This window comes from Mytilus californianus, unplaced genomic scaffold (assembly GCF_021869535.1).
Source record: "Mytilus californianus isolate M0D057914Y unplaced genomic scaffold, xbMytCali1.0.p SCAF_11, whole genome shotgun sequence".
NCBI classification, from domain to species: Eukaryota; Metazoa; Mollusca; class Bivalvia; order Mytilida; family Mytilidae; genus Mytilus; species Mytilus californianus.
In genome coordinates, this window is record NW_026262593.1 from 55564003 (window position 1) to 55590281 (window position 26279).

General features: G+C 33.3%; 1 protein-coding gene across 3 annotated transcripts in view; it reads right to left on the reverse strand.

Annotated features, from left to right (window-relative positions):
• LOC127720356 (dynein light chain 1, cytoplasmic-like) overlaps window positions 1-26279 on the reverse strand; it is a 170718-nt gene that overhangs the window by 143475 nt on the left and 964 nt on the right. For 2 of the 3 annotated variants that reach the window (XR_007990704.1, XM_052226936.1), the window contains exon 2: window positions 24856-24924. Coding sequence is in view for 1 of the 3 variants with exons in the window: in XM_052226936.1 (XP_052082896.1) it covers window positions 24856-24924 (69 nt within the window). In the remaining 2 variants the exon portion in view is untranslated. Of the gene's footprint in view, window positions 1-17154; window positions 17529-17790; window positions 17830-24855; window positions 24925-26279 lie in introns of those variants that run through there. The other variant, XR_007990703.1, reaches the window with a different exon arrangement.

The window sequence follows — 26279 nt, forward strand, 5'->3', positions numbered from 1 at the left end:
CTATCCCGTCCATTTTTCCTCTAATGTAACTTACCGAATTAGACTTATAAAGATAGGCGAAAGATACCAAAGGGACATTCAAACTCATAAGTCGAAAATAAACTGACAACGCCATGGCTAAAAAAGAAAAAGACCAACAGACAAACAATAGTACACAAAACACAACATAGAAAACTAACCGGGTTTGGCCTCACATGAGCAACACGACGGGTAAAACATGTTGATCAGGATCTGCTTACACTTCCGGAGCACCTGAGATCACCCCTTGTTTTTGGTGGGGTTCGTGTTGTAAAGTCTTCGGTTTTTGCCATGGCATTGTCAGTTTTTTCTTCTTCTAATGAGTTTGAATATTCCTATGGTATCTTTTCTTAATGTTCAGACCAATGAAAGACGACGTTTTATTTTTGAATGATTGTGTCTATTCAACCAAGTTGATTAAAAGCGAACATAAAAACATCTAATCAGTATTATTTACTTATGATCAACCAGTTATCAAAGGTACCAGGATTATAATTTAATACGCCAGACGCGCGTTTCGTCTACATAAGACTCATCAGTGACGCTCAGATCAAAATAGTTAAAAAGCCAAACAAGTACAAAGTTGTAGAGCAACAATAAATATGTATGATATATGAATCAATTCAGTTTTAAGTTTCCCTATTATGATTAGTAATCAATGAAACATTTTGATTTACAGCAAAATTAGAGACGAAGATAAAAAATACAGACATCAATATTAGGGACACAATGGTCATGTCTAAGTCGGATTTAGAATAGCATAGTTGTTAACAAAGGAATGTGGATTATCTCTTGAAAGACATATCTTCATAACGAAACAAATATCATGTTGTCGATAAAAAAAATCAAGCATCTTTTTCTAAGTATGATTTATCTACTCTTGGAGTGTCCTATTTAGCTGTTTAAAATATGTGTGTATAGTACTCGTCGTTAAAAGCTTATTTTAAAAACTCTGTCGTCTATTTGATTTATAATAATTTGCTTCTTTTGTAATACACAGTGCCAAAACAGGCAGTCAAGGACCAATCTTTACAAATTGAGGTTGCATTACTTAAGAAATTCAACATTGAACGACCAAGAAGTAGTGCAGTTGTTGATAAGTCTCCTAATCCACATGTCTTTGCAGAGATCGTCGATTGTATCCTTGTTAATGGCCGGATAGTTCTTACAGATTATAACAACAGTAAACTTCTTATTCACAATATTGATAGACATGATATCAGAACCATCCCACTAAATGGACAACCACGATACATGTCAATAATAAGAGGTGATCATATCGCTGTCTCTTATATTAAATCTATCGAGTTGTCCACCGGAAAGGTAGGAAACATAGATATTATTGATATTAACAATGGACTAGAAAACACTATAGAAAATGTATGGGAAGTTGGATGCATGACTTACCAAAATGGTCTGTTGTTTGTTGTCATCAATGGGCGAAAGATAACCGCGATGAATCTGAAAGGTAAAATTGACAGGTCGTTTTCTTGTCCTTCATTAGCTATTAGTAATATTTTCTCTGATGAAGAGAAGGTGTTCCTAACTGATTCAGGAAAAAACAAATTATACTGCTGTGATTTGTTTGGGAGGCTCATATGGGAGTTCAAAGATGACAGAATGAAGATGCCATCAAGTGTTACAGTAGATCGAAATCACAACGTGTACGTGACCGGTGACCGTTCCAAGAATGTCATAATGGTATCCCCCGACGGACAAAATTTTACGGAACTTCTACCTACAGACATTGGTGTTTTGTTACCTATTATGATACGATATGATACAGCAAACGACCATCTATTAGCGTACAATTTCTTCCGTGGCGATGCATTTATACTTGACATACAAACATGTACAGGAGTCTGTGATGACAATATGTAAAACATATGATGCAATTACCTTGCAATGTGCATGATATCCAGTTCGTTACATTAGATCCGTCATTATGATTTTTTATATTACCGTTTTGGTTAGCAGAAATTACTTTTTTTTATCAACTTGTAGTCTGAACGATTTCGAATTAAGTTGGCAAAAGCTTTAAAGATCTTGATATCATATTACCTAAACCTGAAGGGATTCAAAGCAACAGTAAAATAGGATAGTTTATTGTCAGCTCAAATGATAAAAAGAAGCTTTAACTCTAAACATTGGACCATTAACTAATTTATGAAATGAAATTTCGCATGAATGAATAGGCATGTGGACCAAGATTTAAACAAATAAGTTTAACATTGATATTTTTGAAAGTTTGTAGGCCTCAAAAGCGACTCTTGTGTTTCTTTTTTTATGTATTTTTATGTCTTTGCATTGACTGTGGCTTTCTGAATTGTTTTTTCTGAACTTGTCCGCATTTCTATACCCTATCACAATCAAAGAATTGATGATTAATGCAGAAAAGTACTTTTAAATAATGTTTATGTACACAATCAATGTCCCCCCAAAAAAGAAAAATACTTTAAAGAATTTGCTACTTTTTCAATATATATTCAGATGAAACAATGTGTATCAATAAAAAGACATATGCTTTAGATGATGGATTGATTTGAATAATCTGCAAAATTTCTGATATATCACAAAGGTTATAGCTGGAAATGACTGTTCTTCATTTCGACAGCAAATCGACCATCCTTAAATGACCGGTTCAGTGATATTCATTGAATTAAAATTGAACACAAAAACATTATTAAATAAAAAACATTTATGTTTAAATAAATATCAAAGAGGCAGCATCCCAATGGCTTACAAAAACCCAAACAGGTCATATACAGGTCAACATACACAGCTTTATCTCACACCGTATAGATATAAGGTGTGAACCAATGAAACAGAGACAATAAAAATTGACGATTTTCACAAAATATCATGGTGGAGTAAAAATAAACAAAAACAGAACAAAACGAAATAAAATGAAAACAGGAAAATTACCTGACGAAATAGTTGGTCTCCATTATCGTGATTGATGATTGATCTCATGATTGATGTCTTTTATTTTAGTGTTGCTTGTTTGTTATCATTTTGTGTATGCCTAACTTTTAGTTTTATCTAGTTTTACTAACCAGTATTTACCATGTGTTAATTGGATACAATAGAATATATCACAGTGATTGAAATGTATGCTTCCACCTGCTCTTGATATATATATAATTTTCGTATTAACACTAAAATCAATTTGAACATTAGTTGTTCCAATTAATGCATATAGAAAAGGAATTTATTCTGCCAGGATTCTGTTTGTATGTTTGTGTTTTTCAATTTATTGTTAACTTTATTTGTTTTCAAGTATTTTTGCGAACAATATTTTTATTCTGTTCAGTCATACTTTATTTCACCTATGAAACCATCCCGACCTTACAATTATATTATAACGAAGTAAAAACAAATACTTTTGTATTTAAGGAGATCCACGTGTAGTACAAAAAATAATTAACATTATGTGAACATCCTCCCCAACTGTGTGACAAAAGTATAAATAACACGCAGTCAAAGTTCTTAAAGTTTAACAGATGAATAAACATTATGAAACTTCTGCAACCCTTATTCCCAACAGACATGCACGGGAAAACCACAGGTATAAACCTTGCGATGATTTAAAGATGACAAACATACGTTAAATTTTAAGTACCCCTGCGATAACTACTTTGAAAAACAGATCTTTCATACTATATTTTTCAAACGACGTTACATGGCAAAGTACATGTCTACTGGATTTGATAATATTAAAAAGCCGGAAAGTGTTGTTTCGTACATGGAAGAAACCGCGGACGTGACTTGAACAAGAACTTACACGAGCATCTATATTCGAAGAGTTATTTAAGTTCAAACATTTGTATCATGATCACAATTATAATTTCATATTTTTTTCGGAAAGCGTTTTGTGTTTGTACCTTCTGAAAAAAAACAGCCATCAACATTTTCTTAATATGGCGTAAACACTATTCTCAAAGTTCAGATTAAAAATTTGAGAACGATCATTCTATTGAAGAACAGTGTAAACCACTCAAACAATGTATGAACTAATAGCTGCTGTTTGCCGTAAAAATGGTTCTACTATGGGTTGGCTTATTGAATTCAACAAAAGTCTCGTTATATATATATATATATATATAACATTGTTGGGTTGATGTTTAGACGAGTTGTATATACAGAATGTACACAGCCATGTATCACCATCACTGCTGGTGTCCGATGGATAAATCTGTTGTAGAGTTGTCACTGGTTCAGACGTACTTATAAATATAATTATTTCTGTGACTGTATCTTGCATTCATTTGTAGGATTCTTTACAATAGATATTTCAGCTGATCTGTAACAATTCCATCTTCATGTCTTATATATCATGTACTGTATTACGACGCTAGATTAAAACTGACGAGGAAAGGTAACACCCGGCCACCGAAAGCTTTATTATATGTGAAGCCTAGGTGGTTGTGTGGTCTAGCGCGTCGGATACAGTGCAGGCGATTTGGTGTCACGATATCTCAGTAGCATGAGTTCGAATCCCGGCGAGGGAAGAACAAAAAAATTTGCGAAACAAATTTACAGATCTAACATTGTTGGGCTGATGTTTAGACGATTTATATATATATATATATATATATATATATATATATAAAATGACTGAATAATAGCCAACGATAAATCTTACGGGGCGATGGATCATAGAATTATGATACAGTACACTACAAAATATAATATATAACAAGTCTAAAAGGGTACAACATCACCAAAAAATAATTAAATCATGAACAAATTTTAGATATTTCGGATAACTAATATCCTTCATCAGTAAGATGTAAAATGAATCTTATCTTGACATGTGGTAGTCAAACTGAAATAATAAATCTTCCATGCTATACAAATCATCAATAATCAAAACGCTGGTAATTTTTTTCAATATTGATGTTTGGGAGGAGGAATAAATTTCTTAAAACTGTAAGAGATAACTACTTTGAAAAACAGATCTTTCATACTATATTTTTCAAACGACGTTACATGGCAAAGTACATGTCTACTGGATTTGATAATCTTAAAAAGCCGGAAAGTGTTGTTTCGTTCATGGAAGGAACCGCGGACGTGACTTGAACAAGAACTTACACGAGCATCTGTATTCGAAGAGTTATTTAAGTTCAAACATTTGTATCATGATCACAATTATAATTTCATATTTTTTTCGGAAAGCGTTTTGTGTTTGTACCTTCTGAAAAAAAAACAGCCATCAACATTTTCTTAATATGGCGTAAACACTATACTCAAAGTTCAGATTAAAAATTTGAGAACGATCATTCTATTGAAGAACAGTGTAAACCACTCAAACAATGTATGAACTAATAGCTGCTGTTTGCCGTAAAAATGGTTCTACTATGGGTTGGCTTATTGAATTCAACAAAAGTCTCGTTATATATATATACATATATATAACATTGTTGGGCTGATGTTTAGACGAGTTGTATATACAGAATGTACACAGCCATGTATCACCATCACTGCTGGTGATCCGATGGATAAATCTGTTGTAGAGTTGTCACTGGTTCAGACGTACTTATAAATATAATTATTTCTGTGACTGTATCTTGCATTCATTTGTAGGATCCTTTACAATAGATATTTCAGCTGATCTGTAACAATTCCATCTTCATGTCTTATATATCATGTACTGTATTACGACGCTAGATTAAAACTGACGAGGAAAGGTAACACCCGGCCACCGAAAGCTTTATTATATGTGAAGCCTAGGTGGTCGTGTGGTCAAGCGCGTCGGATACAGTGCAGGAGATTTGGTGTCACGATATCTCAGTAGCATGAGTTCGAATCCCGGCGAGGGAAGAACAAAAAAATTTGCGAAAGCAAATTTACAGATCTAACATTGTTGGGCTGATGTTTAGACGAGTTATATATATATATATAAAATGACTGAATAATAGCCAACGATAAATCTTACGGGGCGATGGATCATAGAATTATGATACAGTACACTACAAAATATAATATATAACAAGTCTAAAAGGGTACAACATCAGCAAAAAATATTTAAATCATGAACAAATTTTAGATATTTCGGATAACTAATATCCTTCATCAGTAAGATGCAAAATGAATCTTATCTTGACATGTGGTAGTCAAACTGAAATAAAAATCTTGAATGCTATACAAATCATCAATAATCAAAACGCTGGTAATTTTTTCAATATTGATGTTTGGGAGGAGGAATAAATTTCTCAAAACTGTAAGAGTCCAAAACGGAAGCCTGAGTTACTGGAAACAAGTGATGGTAGGGAAAATGAATGACACATTCTATGTTTTTTCATTTATGCCCTCTGGGGAAACTGTCCTAAGCTTTCTTATCCAAAACCTTTCCCGAGCAAGTCTGTTGTCCCTTGACCAACCCTCGTTGTGGTCTATGATAGTGATGGTAAGGTTTTTGAGATCAGTTTGGGCGTGCCCAGGTGATCTCAAATGACGACTTACGGGGAGGTCGGGCTATCAAATAAATGTTCAACTACACATTTTGTTGGTTCTTTTAACTTGGGATATTACAACTGTCGATTTCTAATCGCTTATCAATTTTCTGTTAACCGAATTATTATATAGCGTGGTACAATTGGTGGATAATAGCACACATCCTACCTTTTTTATTAAGATATTAATTAAATATTAACATTAAGTAATATATACAGAGTAGATCAGATGTACTTTTGTGCATTTGTCAGTTGACTTCTTCGCACTGAACACTACGTCCCTGCATAATTCAGCAGGCGATTAAATAAATTAAACTTTTATTTTTTTTTTTGTGTAACGATGATGATGATGAATGTTTGTTTCATGTCCAGTGGCAAGCTAAGTGCATTTTCGGGAAGAGAATATGTTAATGTAATATGAATATAAACCCTGCTTTGTACTAGACCGACACGCTTGGCTGGATTTTGTATATGCTAGCTCATAAAGTAACAGTCACCAAAACCGCGGACACATGATCTGACTCCGGGCCGTCGTGTATTTGCTCTTTCTCCTAGATGTCATGTGATTAGCGGAGAAGCAACACAAACCAATTTTCAAGTCTCAAGTTTGACCTTGCCCGGGATTAGATTAACGAACATCCACAGTCGAGGCAAGCTTGCTACCATGAGACTCCTGATGGGGAAACGACGTTTGAAAAACAAAACCGAGATAGTTCCGTCATTATTAGAAGATTTAAAAATGATATTCACGAAATACCACGATCATTCAAGTTATTTTGGGATAAAAAAAAGTTTTGGATATCCATATAAAAGCATGTCCCTTTAACATTCATATCATGATCTCGCAGAGGTACCATGATGGGAAACATTGGATGTTAGACGAAAGAAAGAAAAAAGACTTACGGAGATAGAAAAGTTATGCATAAACATCAACATCAATATCAACAACAACATGACACAATAAAATAATTCTTCAGATTCGTTATCCCATATTAAATCAGTGATGACAAATAAAACAGTAATTATGAAATAACGATTTTAATCCGTTATCACAGATTGTTAAAATTCGTGATTTCAAATTCAAATTATTGTAGGAAGTCCTCAATGGGCCTGCGTATAGGTTACTGCCTGTAATAAGTTTTTCATTTATTGTTTTGTGAAAGAGGCCGTTCGAATTTGTTCATATTCGTCGGGCCGCATAGTGATCCTTAGTTACTTACATCTACGTCATTTGGAAAGTTTTCTAGTGGACAATGATACCACATCTCCTTGCTTTTAAATTTAATATAACAACTTTTTCTTGTCAAGTGCCTTGAGTAATTTTTAGTTTTCATGCAAATTCGTTTTGACCAAGTAAAATTGAGGATGACAACGGGGAATGCGCCAAAGAGACAACAACCCGATCAAAGAGCAGAAAACAGCCCATGGCTACCAATGGGTCTCCAACACAGCGAGAAAATCCCGCACCCGGAGAAAGGCTTCAACTGGCCCCTAAACAATAATATATACTAGTTCAGCTAATGGACGTCACACTAAACTCCGAAACATTTAAATATATAATAGTTGATTTTAGTAATTGGCTATTTGTGTAAGAATTTTATTTAGTGTCGTCTGTTTTATATAAGCCGCATATGTTGTAGAACATATATTTGGGTCTTTGCTAATTCAAGCTTGGTCCATAAAACAGGGAAATTCAATTTAAATAAAACATTATATGTCAGATCAACTAGGAAACACATGGTAAACTCATTTACTTATCATGCAAATGAGAGAGTTGTGAAGTATGCGTCAATAAGCAATCTAAACACAAACGTCAATAGACAGGTAAAGTTCAACATAAAGTCCTCAACAATAGACGATACATAAGTGTCTAGATATCTATATCGCTGCGATAATAGTACAGGTGTAAATAATTTTAATATAGGTTATCGTAGATCTTCATTCAACACCGTAAAGGACAAACATAGTAAGATATAACTTCAGATTACGAATAAATCATGGGACAGTGTTAAACAAGTTTATAAGCACTTAACAAATTAGTCTGCATTATCGAAATAGCGAAAGGTACTTGCTTCCACAAGACTTCCAAAAGGTGAATTTGAAATCATCCCTTCGTAAATTTTACGGACGCCATCAGGTGTTGGTTGGCCGTTATGGAATATCTGTTTCACATATGACAACGGATATGTTCCAATTGTCGTAAAAACCAATCCCGTCCCTTTTTCCACGAATATGACCTACCAGATTAGACTTATCATTAATGTGTACATACATGGGCAACACGACGGGTGCCACATGTGGAGCCAGATCTGCTTACCCTTCCGAAGCACCTGAGATCACCCCCAGTTTTCTTTTTATGTCGTGGTTTATGTACTGTTGTTTGTCCGTTGGACTTTTTCTTATTAGCCATGGCGGTGTCAGTTTATTTTTGACTTATGTCCCTTTGGAATCTTTCGCCTATTTCTTACAGTAACTGCAAATTATCTTATTTCGGTGCTTTGTTTCAATTGTTTCTATGTTGGTTATTTAAGTGCCTTGTACCGATATTTTGAGATAAACCAATTGCTGCTGATCTTTACAGTTTTTTTGTATGGTGTGTTGTTACACCACTGTCCAATAGGTAGGGGAGGTTTGGGCGCCCATAGAATGTTTTACCCCGCAGCATTCTTTATGTGCCTGTCGCAAGTCAGGTGCCTGTAGTTCAGTTGTTGTCATAGGTTCATGTCTGTGATATTTATTTTACGTAAATTGTTTTGTTATAAATTAGGCCGTTTGTTTTCTCGTTTGAAGTATTTAACTTTGTCATGTTGAGGCCTTTTATATCCGACTATATGGTATGGACTTTTCTCATTGTTGTAGGCGATATGAAGGATTTATGGCAAAAGAAATTGCGAAAATAATAAATTCCTTCCATCCATTCTCATGTACGTAATTTTATTGATTATACATGGAACTGTATTGGAGCATTTAAAGACAACTCTGGACATTATGTTTAGAAAGTGTCCTCTCATGTTTGTTTATATATCAAGTGTTGGGTTTTAGCTGAGCGCAGTTTATAAATTTATCGATACAAAAGCAGCACCATATCGTGCTTACGACGTTTCCCGGTGAATTTCTTACTAAGTTTGCCGAAGTCGTGTTTTAACTTTTGAACTGACACACAAGGTTTGACTGTTGATTGGTGGCGGTTAACGCTCATTAGCAACTAGAATGCATATTCAAGAATTTTCTAAATATACTGCCGAAATTTACTCAAAGGAACTAACTTTAAATAAATCAAATATAAACAGTAATAACTGTGCTTTCCTTGACTTAGATATATCAGTTTTACACGGGAACCTCTACACTGAAATTTACGACAAAAGGGACAATTTTTCGTTCTCTAATGTTAATTTACCTTTTTTGGACGGTATTGTTCCTTGACACCATCTAACGGTGTTTCTATATCATAACTCGTTCGCTATCCCCGTTTCTGTTTTGGATTGAATGAACGTAACCTATGTATTACTGGTAAATTATTCAGTCAGGGATTTCGTTACCACAAATTACTTACAACTTTGACTAAATTCATCCATAGATTCAAAGATTTGGGTTAAAAGTTTGGTTAGAAAAAATTTTCAAACGGGATAACACAATCAATATTAATACCACTAAACACAATATTCAAAGATCTAATTACAGAGTTGTATTGTTACACCACTGTCCACTATTGCTTACCGAGCCCGGAAATTTAGATACGATCCTTTAAATAAACATATTCTAAAGGTTACCGATTCAACTCTGTAATTAGATCTTTGAATATTATGTTAAGTGGTATTAATAAGGATTTTGTGACCAGTTAATTAAAATCAAACTAAATATTATTTTTATATCCATATGCACATACATGGCTCTACAATCTGTCGATTCCTGTATCTTGGCATTGAACAAGGTCATGTTTTTTTCTGACTGTAAACGATTTCTTTAAACTAAAACCATTAGTTGTTGGATGTGTAATGATTTATATTTTAGTCTTAGATGCATGATTTTTTTATTAATTGTTATTGGCTTTGAACAAGTTGTCAGTAACTGCGAGTACTCTCAGGTCTGTACTTCGTGTTTTTGTTTTGTTGTTGTGCCTATGCATAAGCACCCTGCCACGTCTGGTCTGTGCTTTGTTTTTGTTAGATGTATTTCTGCTTGGCATACATCTGATGAGCTAAGCTTTTTAGCTGATTTTTATAGTTTGTTCTTATGTTATACTGTTACACCACTATCCACGGTTAGGGGAGGGTTGGCGCCGTCAATCTAGTTTAACACCGCAACATTCTGTATGTGCTTGTCCCAAGTCAGTAGCTTGTTATGCAGTGGTTGTAGTTTGCTGCTGTATATGATATTTGTTTTTCGTTCATTATTTTCTACATAAATGAGGCCGTTAGTTTTCTCGTTTGAATAACTTCACATTGTCATTTTGGGGCCTTTTATAGCTGATTTTACGATTGTTGAAGGCCATATGGTGATCTTGAGTTGTTAATTTCTATGTCATTTTGTCTCTTGTGTAGAGTTGTGTCATTGGCAATCATACCATTATTTTTCTAATGAGGAAGAGAACATGCTAGTTTTATGTGATTATGAAGACTGTTTTGAACTAGATGGAAACGCCAAGTCGTATTTTTAACATGCGTGTGTTTTTTAACAGGATAAAAGCACATATCACCCTACATTGAACCTGCTTGGGCACATTATTCTAAGTCCGAGCCGACCACTCAATGATCTTACCCCTAAATGTCGCTTGGAATAGAGTACAAGCAGCAAATATCAATCTAAAAGTATTTTGTTTGAACTAGTCGGGGATTTTTGCCACACAAGTACGCTACGTCGAGATTGGTCTTTTAATATGATCAACCATGGTAGTAGGTATTAAGTGGAAACAAATCATTCATGAAAAAGCGTTTAAGGAAAAAAATAATACCTATAACACATATCGTATCATCATAATGAAACTGAAGCGAGAGGTAAAACTGGAAACTAGATAGTTCATCTGACAAATTGTTTATATCTAAATCAAAATCAAATCGAGATAACAATTATCATTCATTTACAAAATTCCTCTTTTGTTCAAATAGGCCCTCTCATTTCAGAGAAAGGGTTCATTTTAAAAATTAACGGTTGACGAAGAAAGAATCCGAAAAAAGCTACAGAGTAATGGTTATATTAGAATTTGACATAATCGGACACGTTAACTAAGCAGGTACATAAGCTTACAAATTTATAATCAACAATTCTTATATTTGATAAATAATATACAAAAACGGATAACCCAATCACAAACAAGTTCAAAAGAAACAATCAACAATGCATGGACTCGTTATAATGTATCAGCAGTTCGAGTATATTTAGACTAGACGCAATCTAATTCACCATCGAGGAGGGGGAAAACAGGGTAGAGAGAGGGCGGGAGAAAGTAGAAACGGGGCAAGAGAACGCAGAAAAGGGGGTAGAAAATGAAGATAAAAATGTATATAAAGATAAAAATAAATTAGCCGGAAAACAATTATTTCATTGAATTAGTTAATAAAAAGCTTCACGAAGTGCTAGTTAATGTCATAGTAATGAAAACGACTTCATAAATACTCCGAGCGTCGCCACTAATTCATTACGGACCTTTACGATTTAGAATAATGAAACTTGGTATAGGGTTATGCAGTGAAGGTAACACTCTTTTTGTAGTTGACTCTGGTTCCAAAAATGTCAGGATCATAACATCACTGTTAGCACTGGACAAATAGTTGACAACACTAAACAAACTCTACACGTCATTGTCTGTGCATTGTGAAATTTTGGGGAGTGGTCATAGTGACGACATCAAACAATCTATCACTGAACTTAAAGATATTGAAACGTTTTTAGGACAATGTTCGGCAGAAGCCAAAAACTTGCTTAGTCTTAAAATGAATTGCTTCGGATTTCTTGAGAAGAGTTGATATTAATTTAGTTCTTACTTTTGGTAAATGAACAATTACATAGCATGTTGACCCTTCCGGAGCACCTGAGCTCACCCCAAGTTTTTGGTGGGGTTTGTGTTGTTCAGTGTTTAGTTTTCTTTGTTATGTTTTGTGTACTATTGTTTGTTTGTTTGTTGTTCTTTTTCTTTTTTTAGCCATGGCGTTGTCAGTTTATTTTGACTTATGAGTTTTGATGTCCCATTGGTATCTTTCGCCTCTCTTTATGAGACTACGGTCAGAGACTTTGTCAGTTCTTGACTGCGCTAGGGATTTCGTTAGAGGTATCATTGAATGTATTAAGAAAGTTTCACTCCGTGGGTTCCACTATTTTACGTCAAAAAAAAATCCGGATATGAGGTACCATTGAAATGTCTATCTATTGAACAATTTGCACAGTTTAAACGTGAAAAACCTCCTGCTTTTACAACAGAAAATATGAACATTATGTTCAAGTTTAGATAGAAATATTGGAAAGGCGTTCGACAGCGTAGTGTTTGGTCAGACACTACAAAATTCAATGCTGGTACTCTCCCAATGAACATGTACCAAAACAACATTCCACCAAAATGTCTAATCGAGTTGCTTGTTTCTAATGTTCATGAGGTACCAACTAGAGAGGTAGTACCTACGAGACCAACACACTAAGAACGACAGTCGAATGGTGACCAGGTTGGAGACGTTGTTTATGAAGAAAATGATATGTTGGCGCTCATGATAGATAATATTATTTACTTTGTGTATAGGAAAAGTCACAGCTCGTTTTGCTAAGTTATGTTGTATAAAGAAGAAAGCGTGCTAAATTTTCACATAGACACAGTGAGAGACATACCAGTTGACACCGTGTTAGGAGTAGTTGCACCACCTTTGTTTTTTTCTTGGTTATTACACTTAAGACGAAAACATTTATAACAAACTTACAAATTCAATGCAAACAGACAGCTTAACAGTCAGTGAAAAGATTATTGGGGTTTTTGAAGCAGAAACAACACTTCTATCTTGTGAAAGGACAAGCCGGGGACAGGCCATTAAAAAAACCAAGACATTTGATCGATTTCTATTTAAATGAACGTCCTATACGTACGTTTTTCATGTTTCAGGGCGGGAGACAAGAGAATGGGGGCAGAAGAAAGGAGAAAGGGGCGGGAGAAATAAGAAAGGTACCCCTTGACCGCCCCCTCATCGAGATGACTCCTAGAAATGCCGATGGTCAATAAGCTGATTTAAACATAAATAGACAGACAAGCACGTGCAATCGCACAATGATTTTTGTTAATTGAATCAGTCAACGAAACTTTTTTTTGTAGTGCTTTATTTCACATTTCAATATTTAAATTCTTCTTTTTTTAAATAACAGAACACGCTTAGCACATGCGTAGCCCATGTCCAGATGAAGATCAAATTGAATTTGCATGAATACAGATTAAAATGAGTTTTGATTTTTGACTTGCAAGCCATAACAAGAGCGACGTTTGTTTAGCTTTATTTGACCAAATTGACCAAACTGACTGCTAATAGCGAAATAAAATATTTACAATAATCTGCTATGATAAAATTATAGTTTACGTTTTTATAAAAACGTAGCTAATGCATCTTTTTAATCATAACCCTGGTATCGAAGAATAGTTTCTTTTATTAAAGATGTGGTAATCAATCAAGAATACGTATTTGTGTTAGGCAACATATGCAATAGATATAGATAAAAAGGTCCAGCATTCGGAAAGCAAGCCCTTAGAAACGACCGTTGTTGCTACTTTCTTAAGACAACTATTGGACTGATATTAAAGCCCGCCATTCTGAAATTGCGTTAATTTCGCCGAAAAGTTTAATTGGCGGCAATTTGGAACATTTTCTATTTTCTGTTTTTTCTTACTTGGCATTGGAGTCAGAAATTGATGTTTTTCTATCTTTAAAGCATTTTGATAAGATTATTAAAGAAAATAATACCCAAATTGTCCGTCCTTTAACAAATATGCTAAAAAATTATGCGAAATTGTCTGGTTTTTTTTCTTCTTATTAAGAAGATAAACTTAGATTGTATACAATTACAAAAAAAAATAATACGGATACCAAAGTTAAAAAAATATTTCAAGTCTTACGTTCCCCCCCCCCCCCCCCCCCAGCCCCCCCCCCCCACCCCCCCCCCCCCCCTTTTCCCCCTTATGAAACCCTGTTTGAACTAAATTCCGAAAGAAAGAAATTTTTGACATTGTCGTTATTTTGGTCTTACACATCGATGTCAACATGCATGTGAACAGAATGTACACACATTTAAAAGTGTGTTTGTTTGAAAAAGTAATGGCGAGTCCAGCTGTGAATTTGATTGGATTAATTATTCTCTTTAAGTGCAATGTTTGACGCCAACTAAAATAATAAGGTAAGGAAATTTTATATTGTCTGTTCAAAACCATGAATTTAAGATGACTAGAAAAAAATCATTCATTGTTGATATTATTTTTTTGTGAAGGAATCCTGCAAAAGTAAAGTTGCAAATATTACATGTACAATGGAAACATAAGATTCGTGTCCTTTGATTTTAAAACAATCTCTTTCAGACTTGCATATTAATCACTCTTATTCAAAGCATTCTCACAATTAAATGAAGTGTGACTTACTTCTGTTTTAAGGCGGCTCGGGTGTCTTCCTCCATCTTGGATTCTGAAGTAGCAGATAACGTTGGTCTAGATCTTTGATTAAATGTGCAAATTTTGAGAGTAGTATGCAATATATGTGTAAGACTTTTGATATAATTATAGAAAATTGTATGTTCTATCATAATTATTGCTGTAATTTCTCAAAAACACCTTATTTGTGTTTGATTAATTTTTTTCAATTTTGCCAAATAAGGGGAGATAACTCAGATAAAGTCATTGTTATAATAGAAAGTGTTGTGAATTTACCTATTTTAATCTGTAGCAAGTAAACAAGTTCGGTGACCCCATTTTTTCTTTTTCTTATCTGAAAGCATGTTATAAGAGCTATCTTCTCATATTATATCTTAAAATTCTATCAGGTTGTTTTCTTTTTATCACACAAAATTTGATTTTCCATGCATTATCTATACAAAATCTGACAATTGTGCAATACCTGTAGCATGAAAAAAAGTCCAGTGACCCATACTTTTTATTATATTCTTGAAAAAAGCATGATAAATACTTCATTTTGACAAATTATTAAAAAATTCTATCAATTTTAATTAACCATTTAAATGATTATTCATTGGTTTAGGCGTTGTTTTTTTTTGACAATTTGAGTCTATTCAGTTGAACCTGTATGGAATCAATAAAACAAAATTTATTGTTATATTTAGTTTAATTATACACAGATTGCAAACCAATTTCCTTTCATTTCAAATTATAAAGAAGTTACATTGAGAATACTTTGATTATTAATTTTTTTAAATGTATATGAAAAAGTTAGGATCATGTATCAGTATTGCAAGGGAACTCAACATAATAACCCTGTCTAGATCCAGTATGTATGCATATTTTGGCTAGCCCTGGCCTTTATGAAGTAGAAATTTGTTTCTGTGTTGATATTATTTGGTTACCATGGTTACAGCAGCAAAATTATTAACCAAAATACTAAAGTAACTCTTGGAATAATATATTATGGCCCAGAGTAACATTTACTGTAATATTAAAGCCCTATATTTCAGTTCTGAAACTGTTTTAAAAACGATAGAATATGTTTACCTAATTGTTTTACATATGTCTGTAGAATAAAAATATATTTAGTAAAAAGATAATTAATTATTTTAATAATGTTCACTTGTAAATAACAGAATATGATGCTTAATATATATAATAGTACATCAGAAATTTCGACACATCGAAGTGGCACATTTGCGTATTAGAGCGTATTAAGTGGCACAAATCTGACACATGCAAGCTCATAAAAGTCTCATATCTTAAATTCAGCATAGGTTCCCCAGACGTTAAGAAAGAAATTTCAACTTATGTGTTGAAAATAAATGGACGCGACGAATGACGACCTGGGGTTTAAAGGCTTCGTATTCTAATTCAGTACGCTAAATCAAAACGATGCGTATGTTAGAACTTCTAGAAAGTATACGCAGTTGACATTTATAACGTACAGCATACTTTGATTTCATTCGATATTACTTTTTGGAGGAAACAGACTCGTTTCAGATGAACAAAAAATGACCAAAACCAAAAATGCCCAAATATGGTAGTCACATGACTTCCTTTGTTGTCTTACGAAATCGGGTCAAACCGGGGTCAGCTTTCCGGCTGATATACATGAAACAATGATTTCAATCTGTCAAGTAATTTAAACATAAAATATATAAAAAGTAATGCTTAGGAGCCAATCATTCATTTTTTTGTGGAAAACATCAATGTAAATTGATTGCTTCTACATTTCTTTTAAACTTATTTGTTTCGGATTTGAAGTGAAAACAAATTGTTTTGTTTTTTTTTATTTAAACATGAAATTATGGAAATAAAGTAATTTAATATAACTTTTCCTATTAAAAAAAATAACTTATTCCTGTATGTTATAGAAAAAATAGCTTGCTTTTTGGTTTAAGTCTACAGATTTTTTTTACTTCCCCTCACAAAAGAAGAAAGGTATGGACATAAAGGTGTATCAGAAAATCAACTCTGGGCAACAATGCACAGAAGGAGTGATAGATGAAAATAGTATACGTACAAACATTAAAAAAAAATCAATTGACATCAAGATTAATTTGAGTATCTATTATAACTAGTGATAAGAGTGGAAATTTATCATGAATAAATAGATATACAGTTTTTCCTATAGTGTAACATCCTAATGTCTTAAATTCCACTGTGTGGCATCTATCAATGTCTGAAAACCATGATGGTATATCCATTCAGTTTGAAGTAAAAATAATATCTCAGATCATAGGTAATAGAAAAGCCAAATGATGTTCCAACAATGCAGTGGTATCTCCCGCCGTAAGTGTCATCAAGTTCGTCTTTAATGTGATCCGCTATGTCCTTCACGCTGGAATATTCTGCAAAAGCCTCCCGGGTAAATTGTAATGTTCGCCTTTGCATGGCCTTAGACATGTCAACTGCTTTGATTTCTACAATATATGACATTGTTATTTTATTTTAGTTGCAAAAAACTAAACGAAAATGCCAAATAGGGGGAAGTTCAAGATAGACATGAAATTATTTCACATAAAATTCAAATATATTCTAACAAGCTGTTTTAACTTCATAGAAATACTATATTCAGACTGATTTTACATGACAAAGCCTAGTTAATGATTAAACTGTTTTAGTAGCTGTTTAAAAAAATGTTGTCCTGGATAGTAATGAGCTAAATACTGTGTAAAAACATACCTACATCTCTTGATTTTGATCTTGAATTTCGAAGGATTTCTGTAACATAAAGCAGCATATGTGTCATTGATTGTTAGATATATAATTGCATTTTTGCAAATTTATAGATTGAATACACAAAAAAATACCAAACAAAGTAATATGTAAAGCAAAGGGAAAACAATAAAAGAAAAAATACATGATTAGTTCCTGGTAAAGCAAAATAAGTGATGAGTGTTCACTGAATTTAGTGGATGACTTTGTCAAAAATAATGGAACTATAGACACCTGTCATCCCAGTCATAAAACCAGGTTTAACCAATCATTTTCTTCGGAAAATGCATGTACCATGTCAGGAAAGTGACACTTGTTTTCCATTTGTTCTGTTAGATGGCATTAAGTTTGATTTTTTTCTGTTTTATGGACTTCCTCTTGATTTTACTTGGAGTTTGTTATTTTTGTTACACTTTTTAAACTTCCGGTAGTTACAAAGTATTTAAACCACATGTGAATTAATAAAATTGTTTTCTGCAATAAAGTCTTGAACCAGAAAGATGAAAATGAAGCGCTTTCTATATTTATCTCCATCGGTAACGACCAAACCTATACATTGTAAGTATATCTAATAAGTGGTTACATTTCATGTGAGTTGAAAATATTCCTTTCGATCAAAACAATAATACCACGCATTCAGACGAAAGATAAACAAGTTGGCGGGAATTAATTGCACTAATACTACAGAAATTGGATAACAATGCCATTATTGTTGCTGAAACATTTTTTTTATAAACTATTGTATAAAAGGGTCATTGCACGCTATTAACGTTGAGGAAAATTATCCATCGCCATATATCAATTTACTGATATTCCTCAGGGTTAGTGCAATTATTTTATAATATCAAATCAGATATAACCTTTTTTAAATCTGAATTTTTTTAATTTATTTTTTATTTTACATGTTTAATGTTATTATCTCATAGATAGCCCTTTGAAGTGTAATTTACGCATATAATTCTAATTCCTTGCAATTTTCAAAACATACAAAGCATTCGAACGGGAATCATTCAAAGTTGGGGAAGAGCAGCGAATTTCCCAACTGAGAACACTCAAGCAAGTCGGAATTACCACCTTACAGAAAGAAGTAAAATAACAAAAATACCGAACTCTGAGGAAAATTCAAAACACAGAACGTACACTACAATGGCGCCATCTTAAGAGTGGCAACCACATGTTCAAAAGTTCAAATGACTAAAACACGAAAATTACTTTGATAAAAGTTTAAAATTGACTAACCAACATCAATTGTATCGGAAATTGCTTCAAATTTAAAAAAAGTCCTTGAATTCATATATATATAAATGGCAATTTTATAAAGTATAATTGCATATTACCTTTAAAGAGCTGACATTTTTGTTAATAAGGAAGAGCAAATGCTAGTTGTATGTGATTATGAAGACTACTTTGAACTAGATGGAAACGCTAAGTCTATTTTTTAACATACAAGTGTATTAGCAGGGTAGAAGCACATATCACCCTACATGGAACCTGCTTGGACACATTATTCCAAGTTCGGGCCGACCACTCAATGATCTTACCCCTAAATGTCGCTTGCTATAGAGGACAAATATCAATTTAAAAGTATTTTGTTTGAACTAGTCGGGTATTGAAGCCACACAAGTACGCTACATCGAGACTGGTCTTTTAATATGATCAACCATGGTAGTGGTTTTAAGGGGAAAAATATTATTTAAGAAAAAGTATTAAAGGAAAAAAATAATACCTATAACACATATCGTTTCATCATAATGAAACTGAAGCTAGAGGTAAAACTGGTAAGTAGATAGTTCATCTGAAAAACCTTTTATATCTAAATCAAAATCAAATCAAGATAACAATTATCATTTATTTACAAAATTCCTCTTTAAAAAAACGATCTTTTGTTCAAATAGGCCCTCTCATTTCAGAGAAAGGGTTCATTTTAAAAATTAACGGTTGACGAAGATAGAATCCGAAAAAAGTTACACAGTAATGGTTATATTAGAAATTGACATAATCGGACACGTTAACTAAGCAGGTACATAAGCTTACAAATTTATGATCAACGATTTGACTTAAATTTTTATATTTGATAAATAACATATCATATCATATACCCAATCACAAACAAGTTCAAAAGAAAAAAAAAACAATACATGGACTCGTTATAATGTATCAGCAGTTCGAGTGTATTTAGACTAGACGTAATCTAATCAACCAGTGGAGGAGGAGGTGGACAGGGTAGAGAGGGGCGGGAGAAAGAAGAGAAGGGTGGGAGAAAGGAGAGATGTGGCGGGAGAAGGAGAAAAGGGGTAGGAGAAAGGAGAAAAATGGGTAGAAAAGGGAGACAAAAATGTATATAAAAATAAAAAAAGTTAGCCGGAAAACAATTGTTTTATCAAATTAGTTAATAAAAAGCTTCACAAAAGTGCTAATTAATGTCATAGTAATATTAATGAAAACGACTTCATAAATACTCTGAGCGTCGCCACTAATTCATTACGGACCATTACGATTTAGAATCATGAAACTTGGTATAGGGTTTTGCAGTGTGAAGGTAAAACTCTTTTTGTAGTTGACTCTGGTTCCAAGAATATCAGGATCATAACATCACTGTCAGCACTGAACAAATATTTGACAACACTAAACAAACTCTACACGTCATTGTCTGTGCATTGCAAAATTCTGCGGAGTGGTCATAGTGACGACATCAAACAATCTATCACTGAACTTAAAGATATTGAAACGTTTTTAGGACAATGTTCAGCAGAAGCCAAATTCTTGCTTAGTCTTATGATAAATTGCTTACAAGGGTCCCATGGTATGCCATTAAAACGACAAAATCAATTCAGATGCTACGAGAAATGTTGCAGTCCCCATTGGAACAACTGTCTGGTATCGATTCGGATTTCTTGAGAAGAGTTGATATTAATTCAGTTCTTACTTTTGGTAAATGAACAATTACATAGCATGTTGACCCTTCCGGAGCATCTGAGATCACCCCAAGGTTTTGGTGGGGTTTGTGTTGTTCAGTGTTTAGTTTTCTATGTTGTGTTTCGTGTACTATTGTTTGTTTGTTTGTTGTTCTTTTTCTTTTTTAGCCATGGCGTTGTCAGTTTATTTTGACTTATGAGTTTGAATGTTCCTTTGGTATCTTTTGCCTCTCTTTATGAGACTACGGTCAGAGACTTTGTCAGTTCTTGACTGCGCTAGGTATTTCGTAAGAGGTATCATTGAATGTATTAAGAAAGTTTCACTCTATGGGTTCTACTTATTTACGTCAAAAAAATCTGGATATGAGGTACCATAGCAATATTTATCTTTTGAACCATTTCCACAGTTTAAACGTGAAAACCTCCTGTTTTAACAACAGAAAATATGAACATAATGTTCGAGTTTAGAAAGAAATATTTGAAAGGCGTTCGACAGCGTAGCGTTCGGTCAGACACTACAAAATTCAATGCTGGGACTCTCCCAATGAACATGTACCAAAACAACATTCCACCACAATGTTCTCCAATCGAGTTGCTTGTTTCTAATGTTCATGAGGTCCCAACTGGAGAGGTAGTACCTACGAGACAAACAAAATAAGAACGAGAGTCGAATGATGACCAGGTTGGAGACGTTGTTTATGAAGAAAATGATATGTTGGCGCTCATGATAGATAATTTTATTTACTTTGTGTATAGGAAAGGTCACAGCTTGTTTTGCTAAGTTATGTTGTATAAAGAAGAAAGCTTGCTAAATTTTCGCAAAGACACAGTGAGAGACATACCAGTTGACACCGTGTTTGGAGCAATTGCACCACCTTTGTTTTTTTCTTGGTTATTACACTTAAGACGAAAACATTTATAACAGACTTACAAATTCAATGCAAACAGACAGCTTAACAGTCAGTGAAAAAGTTATTAGGGCTTTTGAAGCAGAAGAAACAACACTTCTATCTTGTGAAAGGACAAGACGGGGACAAGCCATAAAAAAAACAAGAAATTTGATCAATTTCTGTTAAAATGAACGTCCTATACATAAGTTTTTCATGTTTCAGGGCGGGAGACAAGAGAATGAGGGCAGGAGAAAGGAGAAAGGGGCGGGAGAAAGGAGAATGGTTGTGTGGAAAAGGAGAGAAGGAGCTGGAGAAATGAGAAAGGTACCCCTTGACCGCCCCCTCATCGAGATGACTCCTAAGAGTGCCCATGGTCTATGACCTGATTTAAAAATAAATAGACAGACAAGCACGTGCAATCGTACAATGATATTTGTTGATTTGATCAGTCAACGAAACTTCTTTTTGTGGTGCTTTATTTCACATTTCAATATTGAAATTCTTCTTTTTTTAAGTAAATGAACACGCCTAGCACATGCGTAGACCATGTCCAGATGAAGATCAAATTGAATTTGCATGAATACAGATTAAAATGAGTTTTGATTGTTGACTTGCAAGCCATAACATGAGCGACGTTTGTTTAGCTTTATTTGACCAAATTGAACCAAACTGACTGTTAATAGCGAAATAAAATAATTACAATAATCTGCTATGATAGAATTATAGTTTACGTTTTTGTCAAATCGTAGCTAATGCATCTTCGTAATTATAACCCTGGTATCGAAGAATAGTTTCTTTTATCATTAAGTCCTTAGAAACGACCGTTGTTGCTACTTTCTTAAGACACTTATGGGACTGATATTAAAGCCCGCCATTCTGAAATTGCGTTAATTTCGCCGAAAAATTTAATTGGCGGCAATTTGGAACATTTTATATATTCTGTTTTTTCTAACTTGCCGTTGATTTTTTTCTGTTTAATGGACTTCCTCTTTTTAAATTTACTTGGAGTTCGGTATTTTGGTATAATTTTTATACAACAGGTAGTTAAACGACACATGTGAATCAATAAAAGAATTGCACCAGAATGATGAAAATAATAAATGTCTTGCGTTCGAAGCGCTTTCCAGATTGAACTCCATCGGTAACGACCAAACTTATGTATTCGAAACCAGGTATGTATGAATACCCAAAAAAACTCTAAATACTATACATGTCCACTAGGGACTGAGAAGGAAAAACCCAAATTTATCTTTTTTGACTATATTTTAACTGGACTTCCTTTATATGTTCTTGTATACCTAACAAATATAAACATTTCAGATGAGTTGAAAATATTGCTTTCGATCAAAACGATGTTTTTCACGCAGTCAGAAGAAAGATAATCAAGATGGCGGAATTAACCACATTGCGCTGACAGGAATTGGAAGAAAGACTATTTGTGTTGCTCAAATAATATTTACTATGTTATTAAAGGGTTATTGCACTCAGTACTATCCATCGCTATATATCAATTTGCTGATATTCCTCAAGTTTAGTGCATATTATTTTAGTATAAAATCTTGATCATGACGAGTTCTTTGAAAAACAACTCAAAGTATAGTACAAGGAAACCAGTCAATATACATAATAAGGTGGGTAAACATTCAAGGTTATGAAAGAACAGCAGATTTCCCAACTTATCACACTCAAGCAGGTCGGAATTGACCTTACAAATCGTGCACTACAATCGTGTCCTTGTAAAAGTAGTAATCAAAAGTTCAATCCAATTACTGTAATGACTAAAACACGATAAATACTTTCATAAAATTTAATTGGCTAATCGACATCAATTTTATCGGAGATTGCTTCAAATTTGAAAAAAAGTCCTTGAACTCGTATATTTAAATGGCAATTTTATAAAGTATAATTGCATTTTACATTTTTAAAAGGTGAAAATCTTTTCCGAAGTTTTGGATTTAATGTTATTAACTCATTGATAACCTTTGAAAGAGTAATTGACGATTATAATTGTAATCCTTTGCAATTTTCAAAACTTTTCGTGCATATGCTTTATATTCTTAATGAAAGCATCGTTCACTTTGGAATGATATATATATTTGTTCGATGAAGGAAGTTTCGATTTATGAATTAGGAGGAACAGTTGCAAGAACTGTAAAAGTGGGTGAAAGAGAAGTTACCAAGCGGACAATGGAAAATTTTTAAGACGAACAAAAATACACAACACAATCGAATGAGAAAAACTACAAAAAGGCAACCATCAGTACACAAATTAGAAAAAAAAACAATAAGGTCTTTCTTCACGTAGGGGAAGACCTCATAAACTATAAATGTATCTCAAGGATTGAGCAACACATATCTGAATAAAAACCGGAATGAGCTTATAATTTCTATATCATCAGGATGAGACCATATGAGTCTGGCTTATTGAAAGCCTGGTATCTTTACATGAATTTTTACTACCAGTATTCTTTGTAACAATTTTGTTAATTTGGAAATATGGCAGTTTTTATTTCGCTTGTTCTGTTTGAATTTGTAAGCTTTTGTTGACTTTACCATTTTTGAATTTACCTTAGAGTTCAGTATTTTTGTTATAATTTTTTTTATATATATAACTTTGATTTGGTATTGTAGAGTTAAGTTTTTATCTCTTTGGTGTTTCTTATTGTTAGTTCTTTTGTTTACTTTTTGTTATTTAATAGATCAACATTTTAAAGGACAGGTTTATTTCAGATTGTGACATTTTGACAGGGTGACGATTTCCATGTGATGTATTTACAGCAAGAGACGCTCACCCTGTCTCACTCCTTTATGAGTTCATATGGTTCGAGAGAAGATTTGCATGGCACGTGATGCATGCATAGCAAGAGACTATCACCCTGTCAGGCACCCGAATTTAATCTTTTTTTTAAGTTTATATATTTTCCCTTAGTCTTTTGTTGTTACCTTGACTTGTATCTTCTTAATGGATCTATGAAATTGAAAATCGGTCAAATACTGTTGCTTCTAAATAAACCCTCACAAATATGTGTAAACGCATAGCATTTTTATATGCGTGTTCATTTATTAATCATTTTAGTAATCATTTTGTGCATTTTTAAGAAGCAACCTAAAGTACTATAAAAGTTCAATTCATTTTTTTATCGTATCAATTACAATACGTCCTAAAGTACTATACATGATCAATGCATTTACTTTTAGCTTATCTATAACAATAGGTTAATTCGTACCCTTGGTGTCAAGTGGTGTTTTATCACTCTCATTGTCACCTTTTACATCTTTTGAAGGTTGGAAGGCTACTTAAAAAACAAATACATGAATAAGATTAGGAATATGATAAATATGGCAAGAACAAAGGCAATGTGTATAGGTTCAAAGCAGAAACTGTATGTCATGTGAAATGAAATATTGAAATATTGAACTTCCATTCATGGCCAACATATAAAGAAAGTCACTGTGAAATGGCTTAATTTCTTAATTAGCGTAACTGAAAAGAATCAAGATATACTTGAATCCTACTGCAAGAATTTGATTTTCCAATACTTATATTCGTCTACATTTGGATTACTGTTGTTATATCTGGAAACTGTAACAAATCTTAAATTGACAGGTTACTAAAATTGCAATCAAATGGCAGCTAAAAGTATTTTATACGAACATGATATTCGAAAACGATCTATTGAACTATTTAATGAATCTGGTATTATTACCAGGACTGAGAGAACACTATAAATCTAGTTGTGTCTACAATTAGTCAACAATCATACAAAACTCCACTTTCATAATCAGATAATTGTATTGTTCCTAAATCAAATACAAAATTATACAAATCAAGTTTTTATTTTAGTGGTCCAACAGTGTGCAATTCAATAACCGGCGAAATTTGAAAAAAAAAAAAAAAAACCTGTATTTGCATTCAAGTATTCTTACAAGTCATAGTTTTAACAATGTGTTATATTTGTAACTTTAACCACAATGTTTATAACATAGCTGTTTTATTTTTATTAAATATTTATGTATGTATTGGTAGCTTGAAAATGTTTTATTCGGCGTGCGATTTATATTGTATCTATTTGGCCTTATTTTGATCTATCTTCAGTTTTCCATGTTGTGTTTTATATACTGTTGTTTGTCATTTTAGTTTTTTCTGGTTTTACCATTGCGTTGTCGGTTTATTTTCGCCTCCCTTTTATTGGAAATTTGATTAATCCAAGTATGTGTTCTTTAGATAAAGATATTATCAATTGTTAGTTATTAGTATAATGAAAGGATGCTGCACAAAATCATCTATTTCCGTGAAAATCTGGAAATAAATTGAGCTTAAAAATTATACATCGTCCTGTATAACCTTGAAAATTAGGCTATAGGCGGGTTGGGGGTCCTCATTTTTGTATTTTTATGTCATTTTTCTCTTTTCATTGAAAAACATTCATTTTCTGTAAAATTTTCACTTAATATGAACATACTGTTATTTATGACTTGTGTATATCACATTCATTATTGGACAGTGATGGACTACTGTGCATTACTGTTGTTTGATTGATTAATTGATGTTCAACTCCTCTTTCAACACTATTGTGCAATTTCGTGGCGGTCAGTTTTTGTTGATGGAGGAATCCGTAGTGCCCTGAGAGAACCACTGACCTTCGGTAGG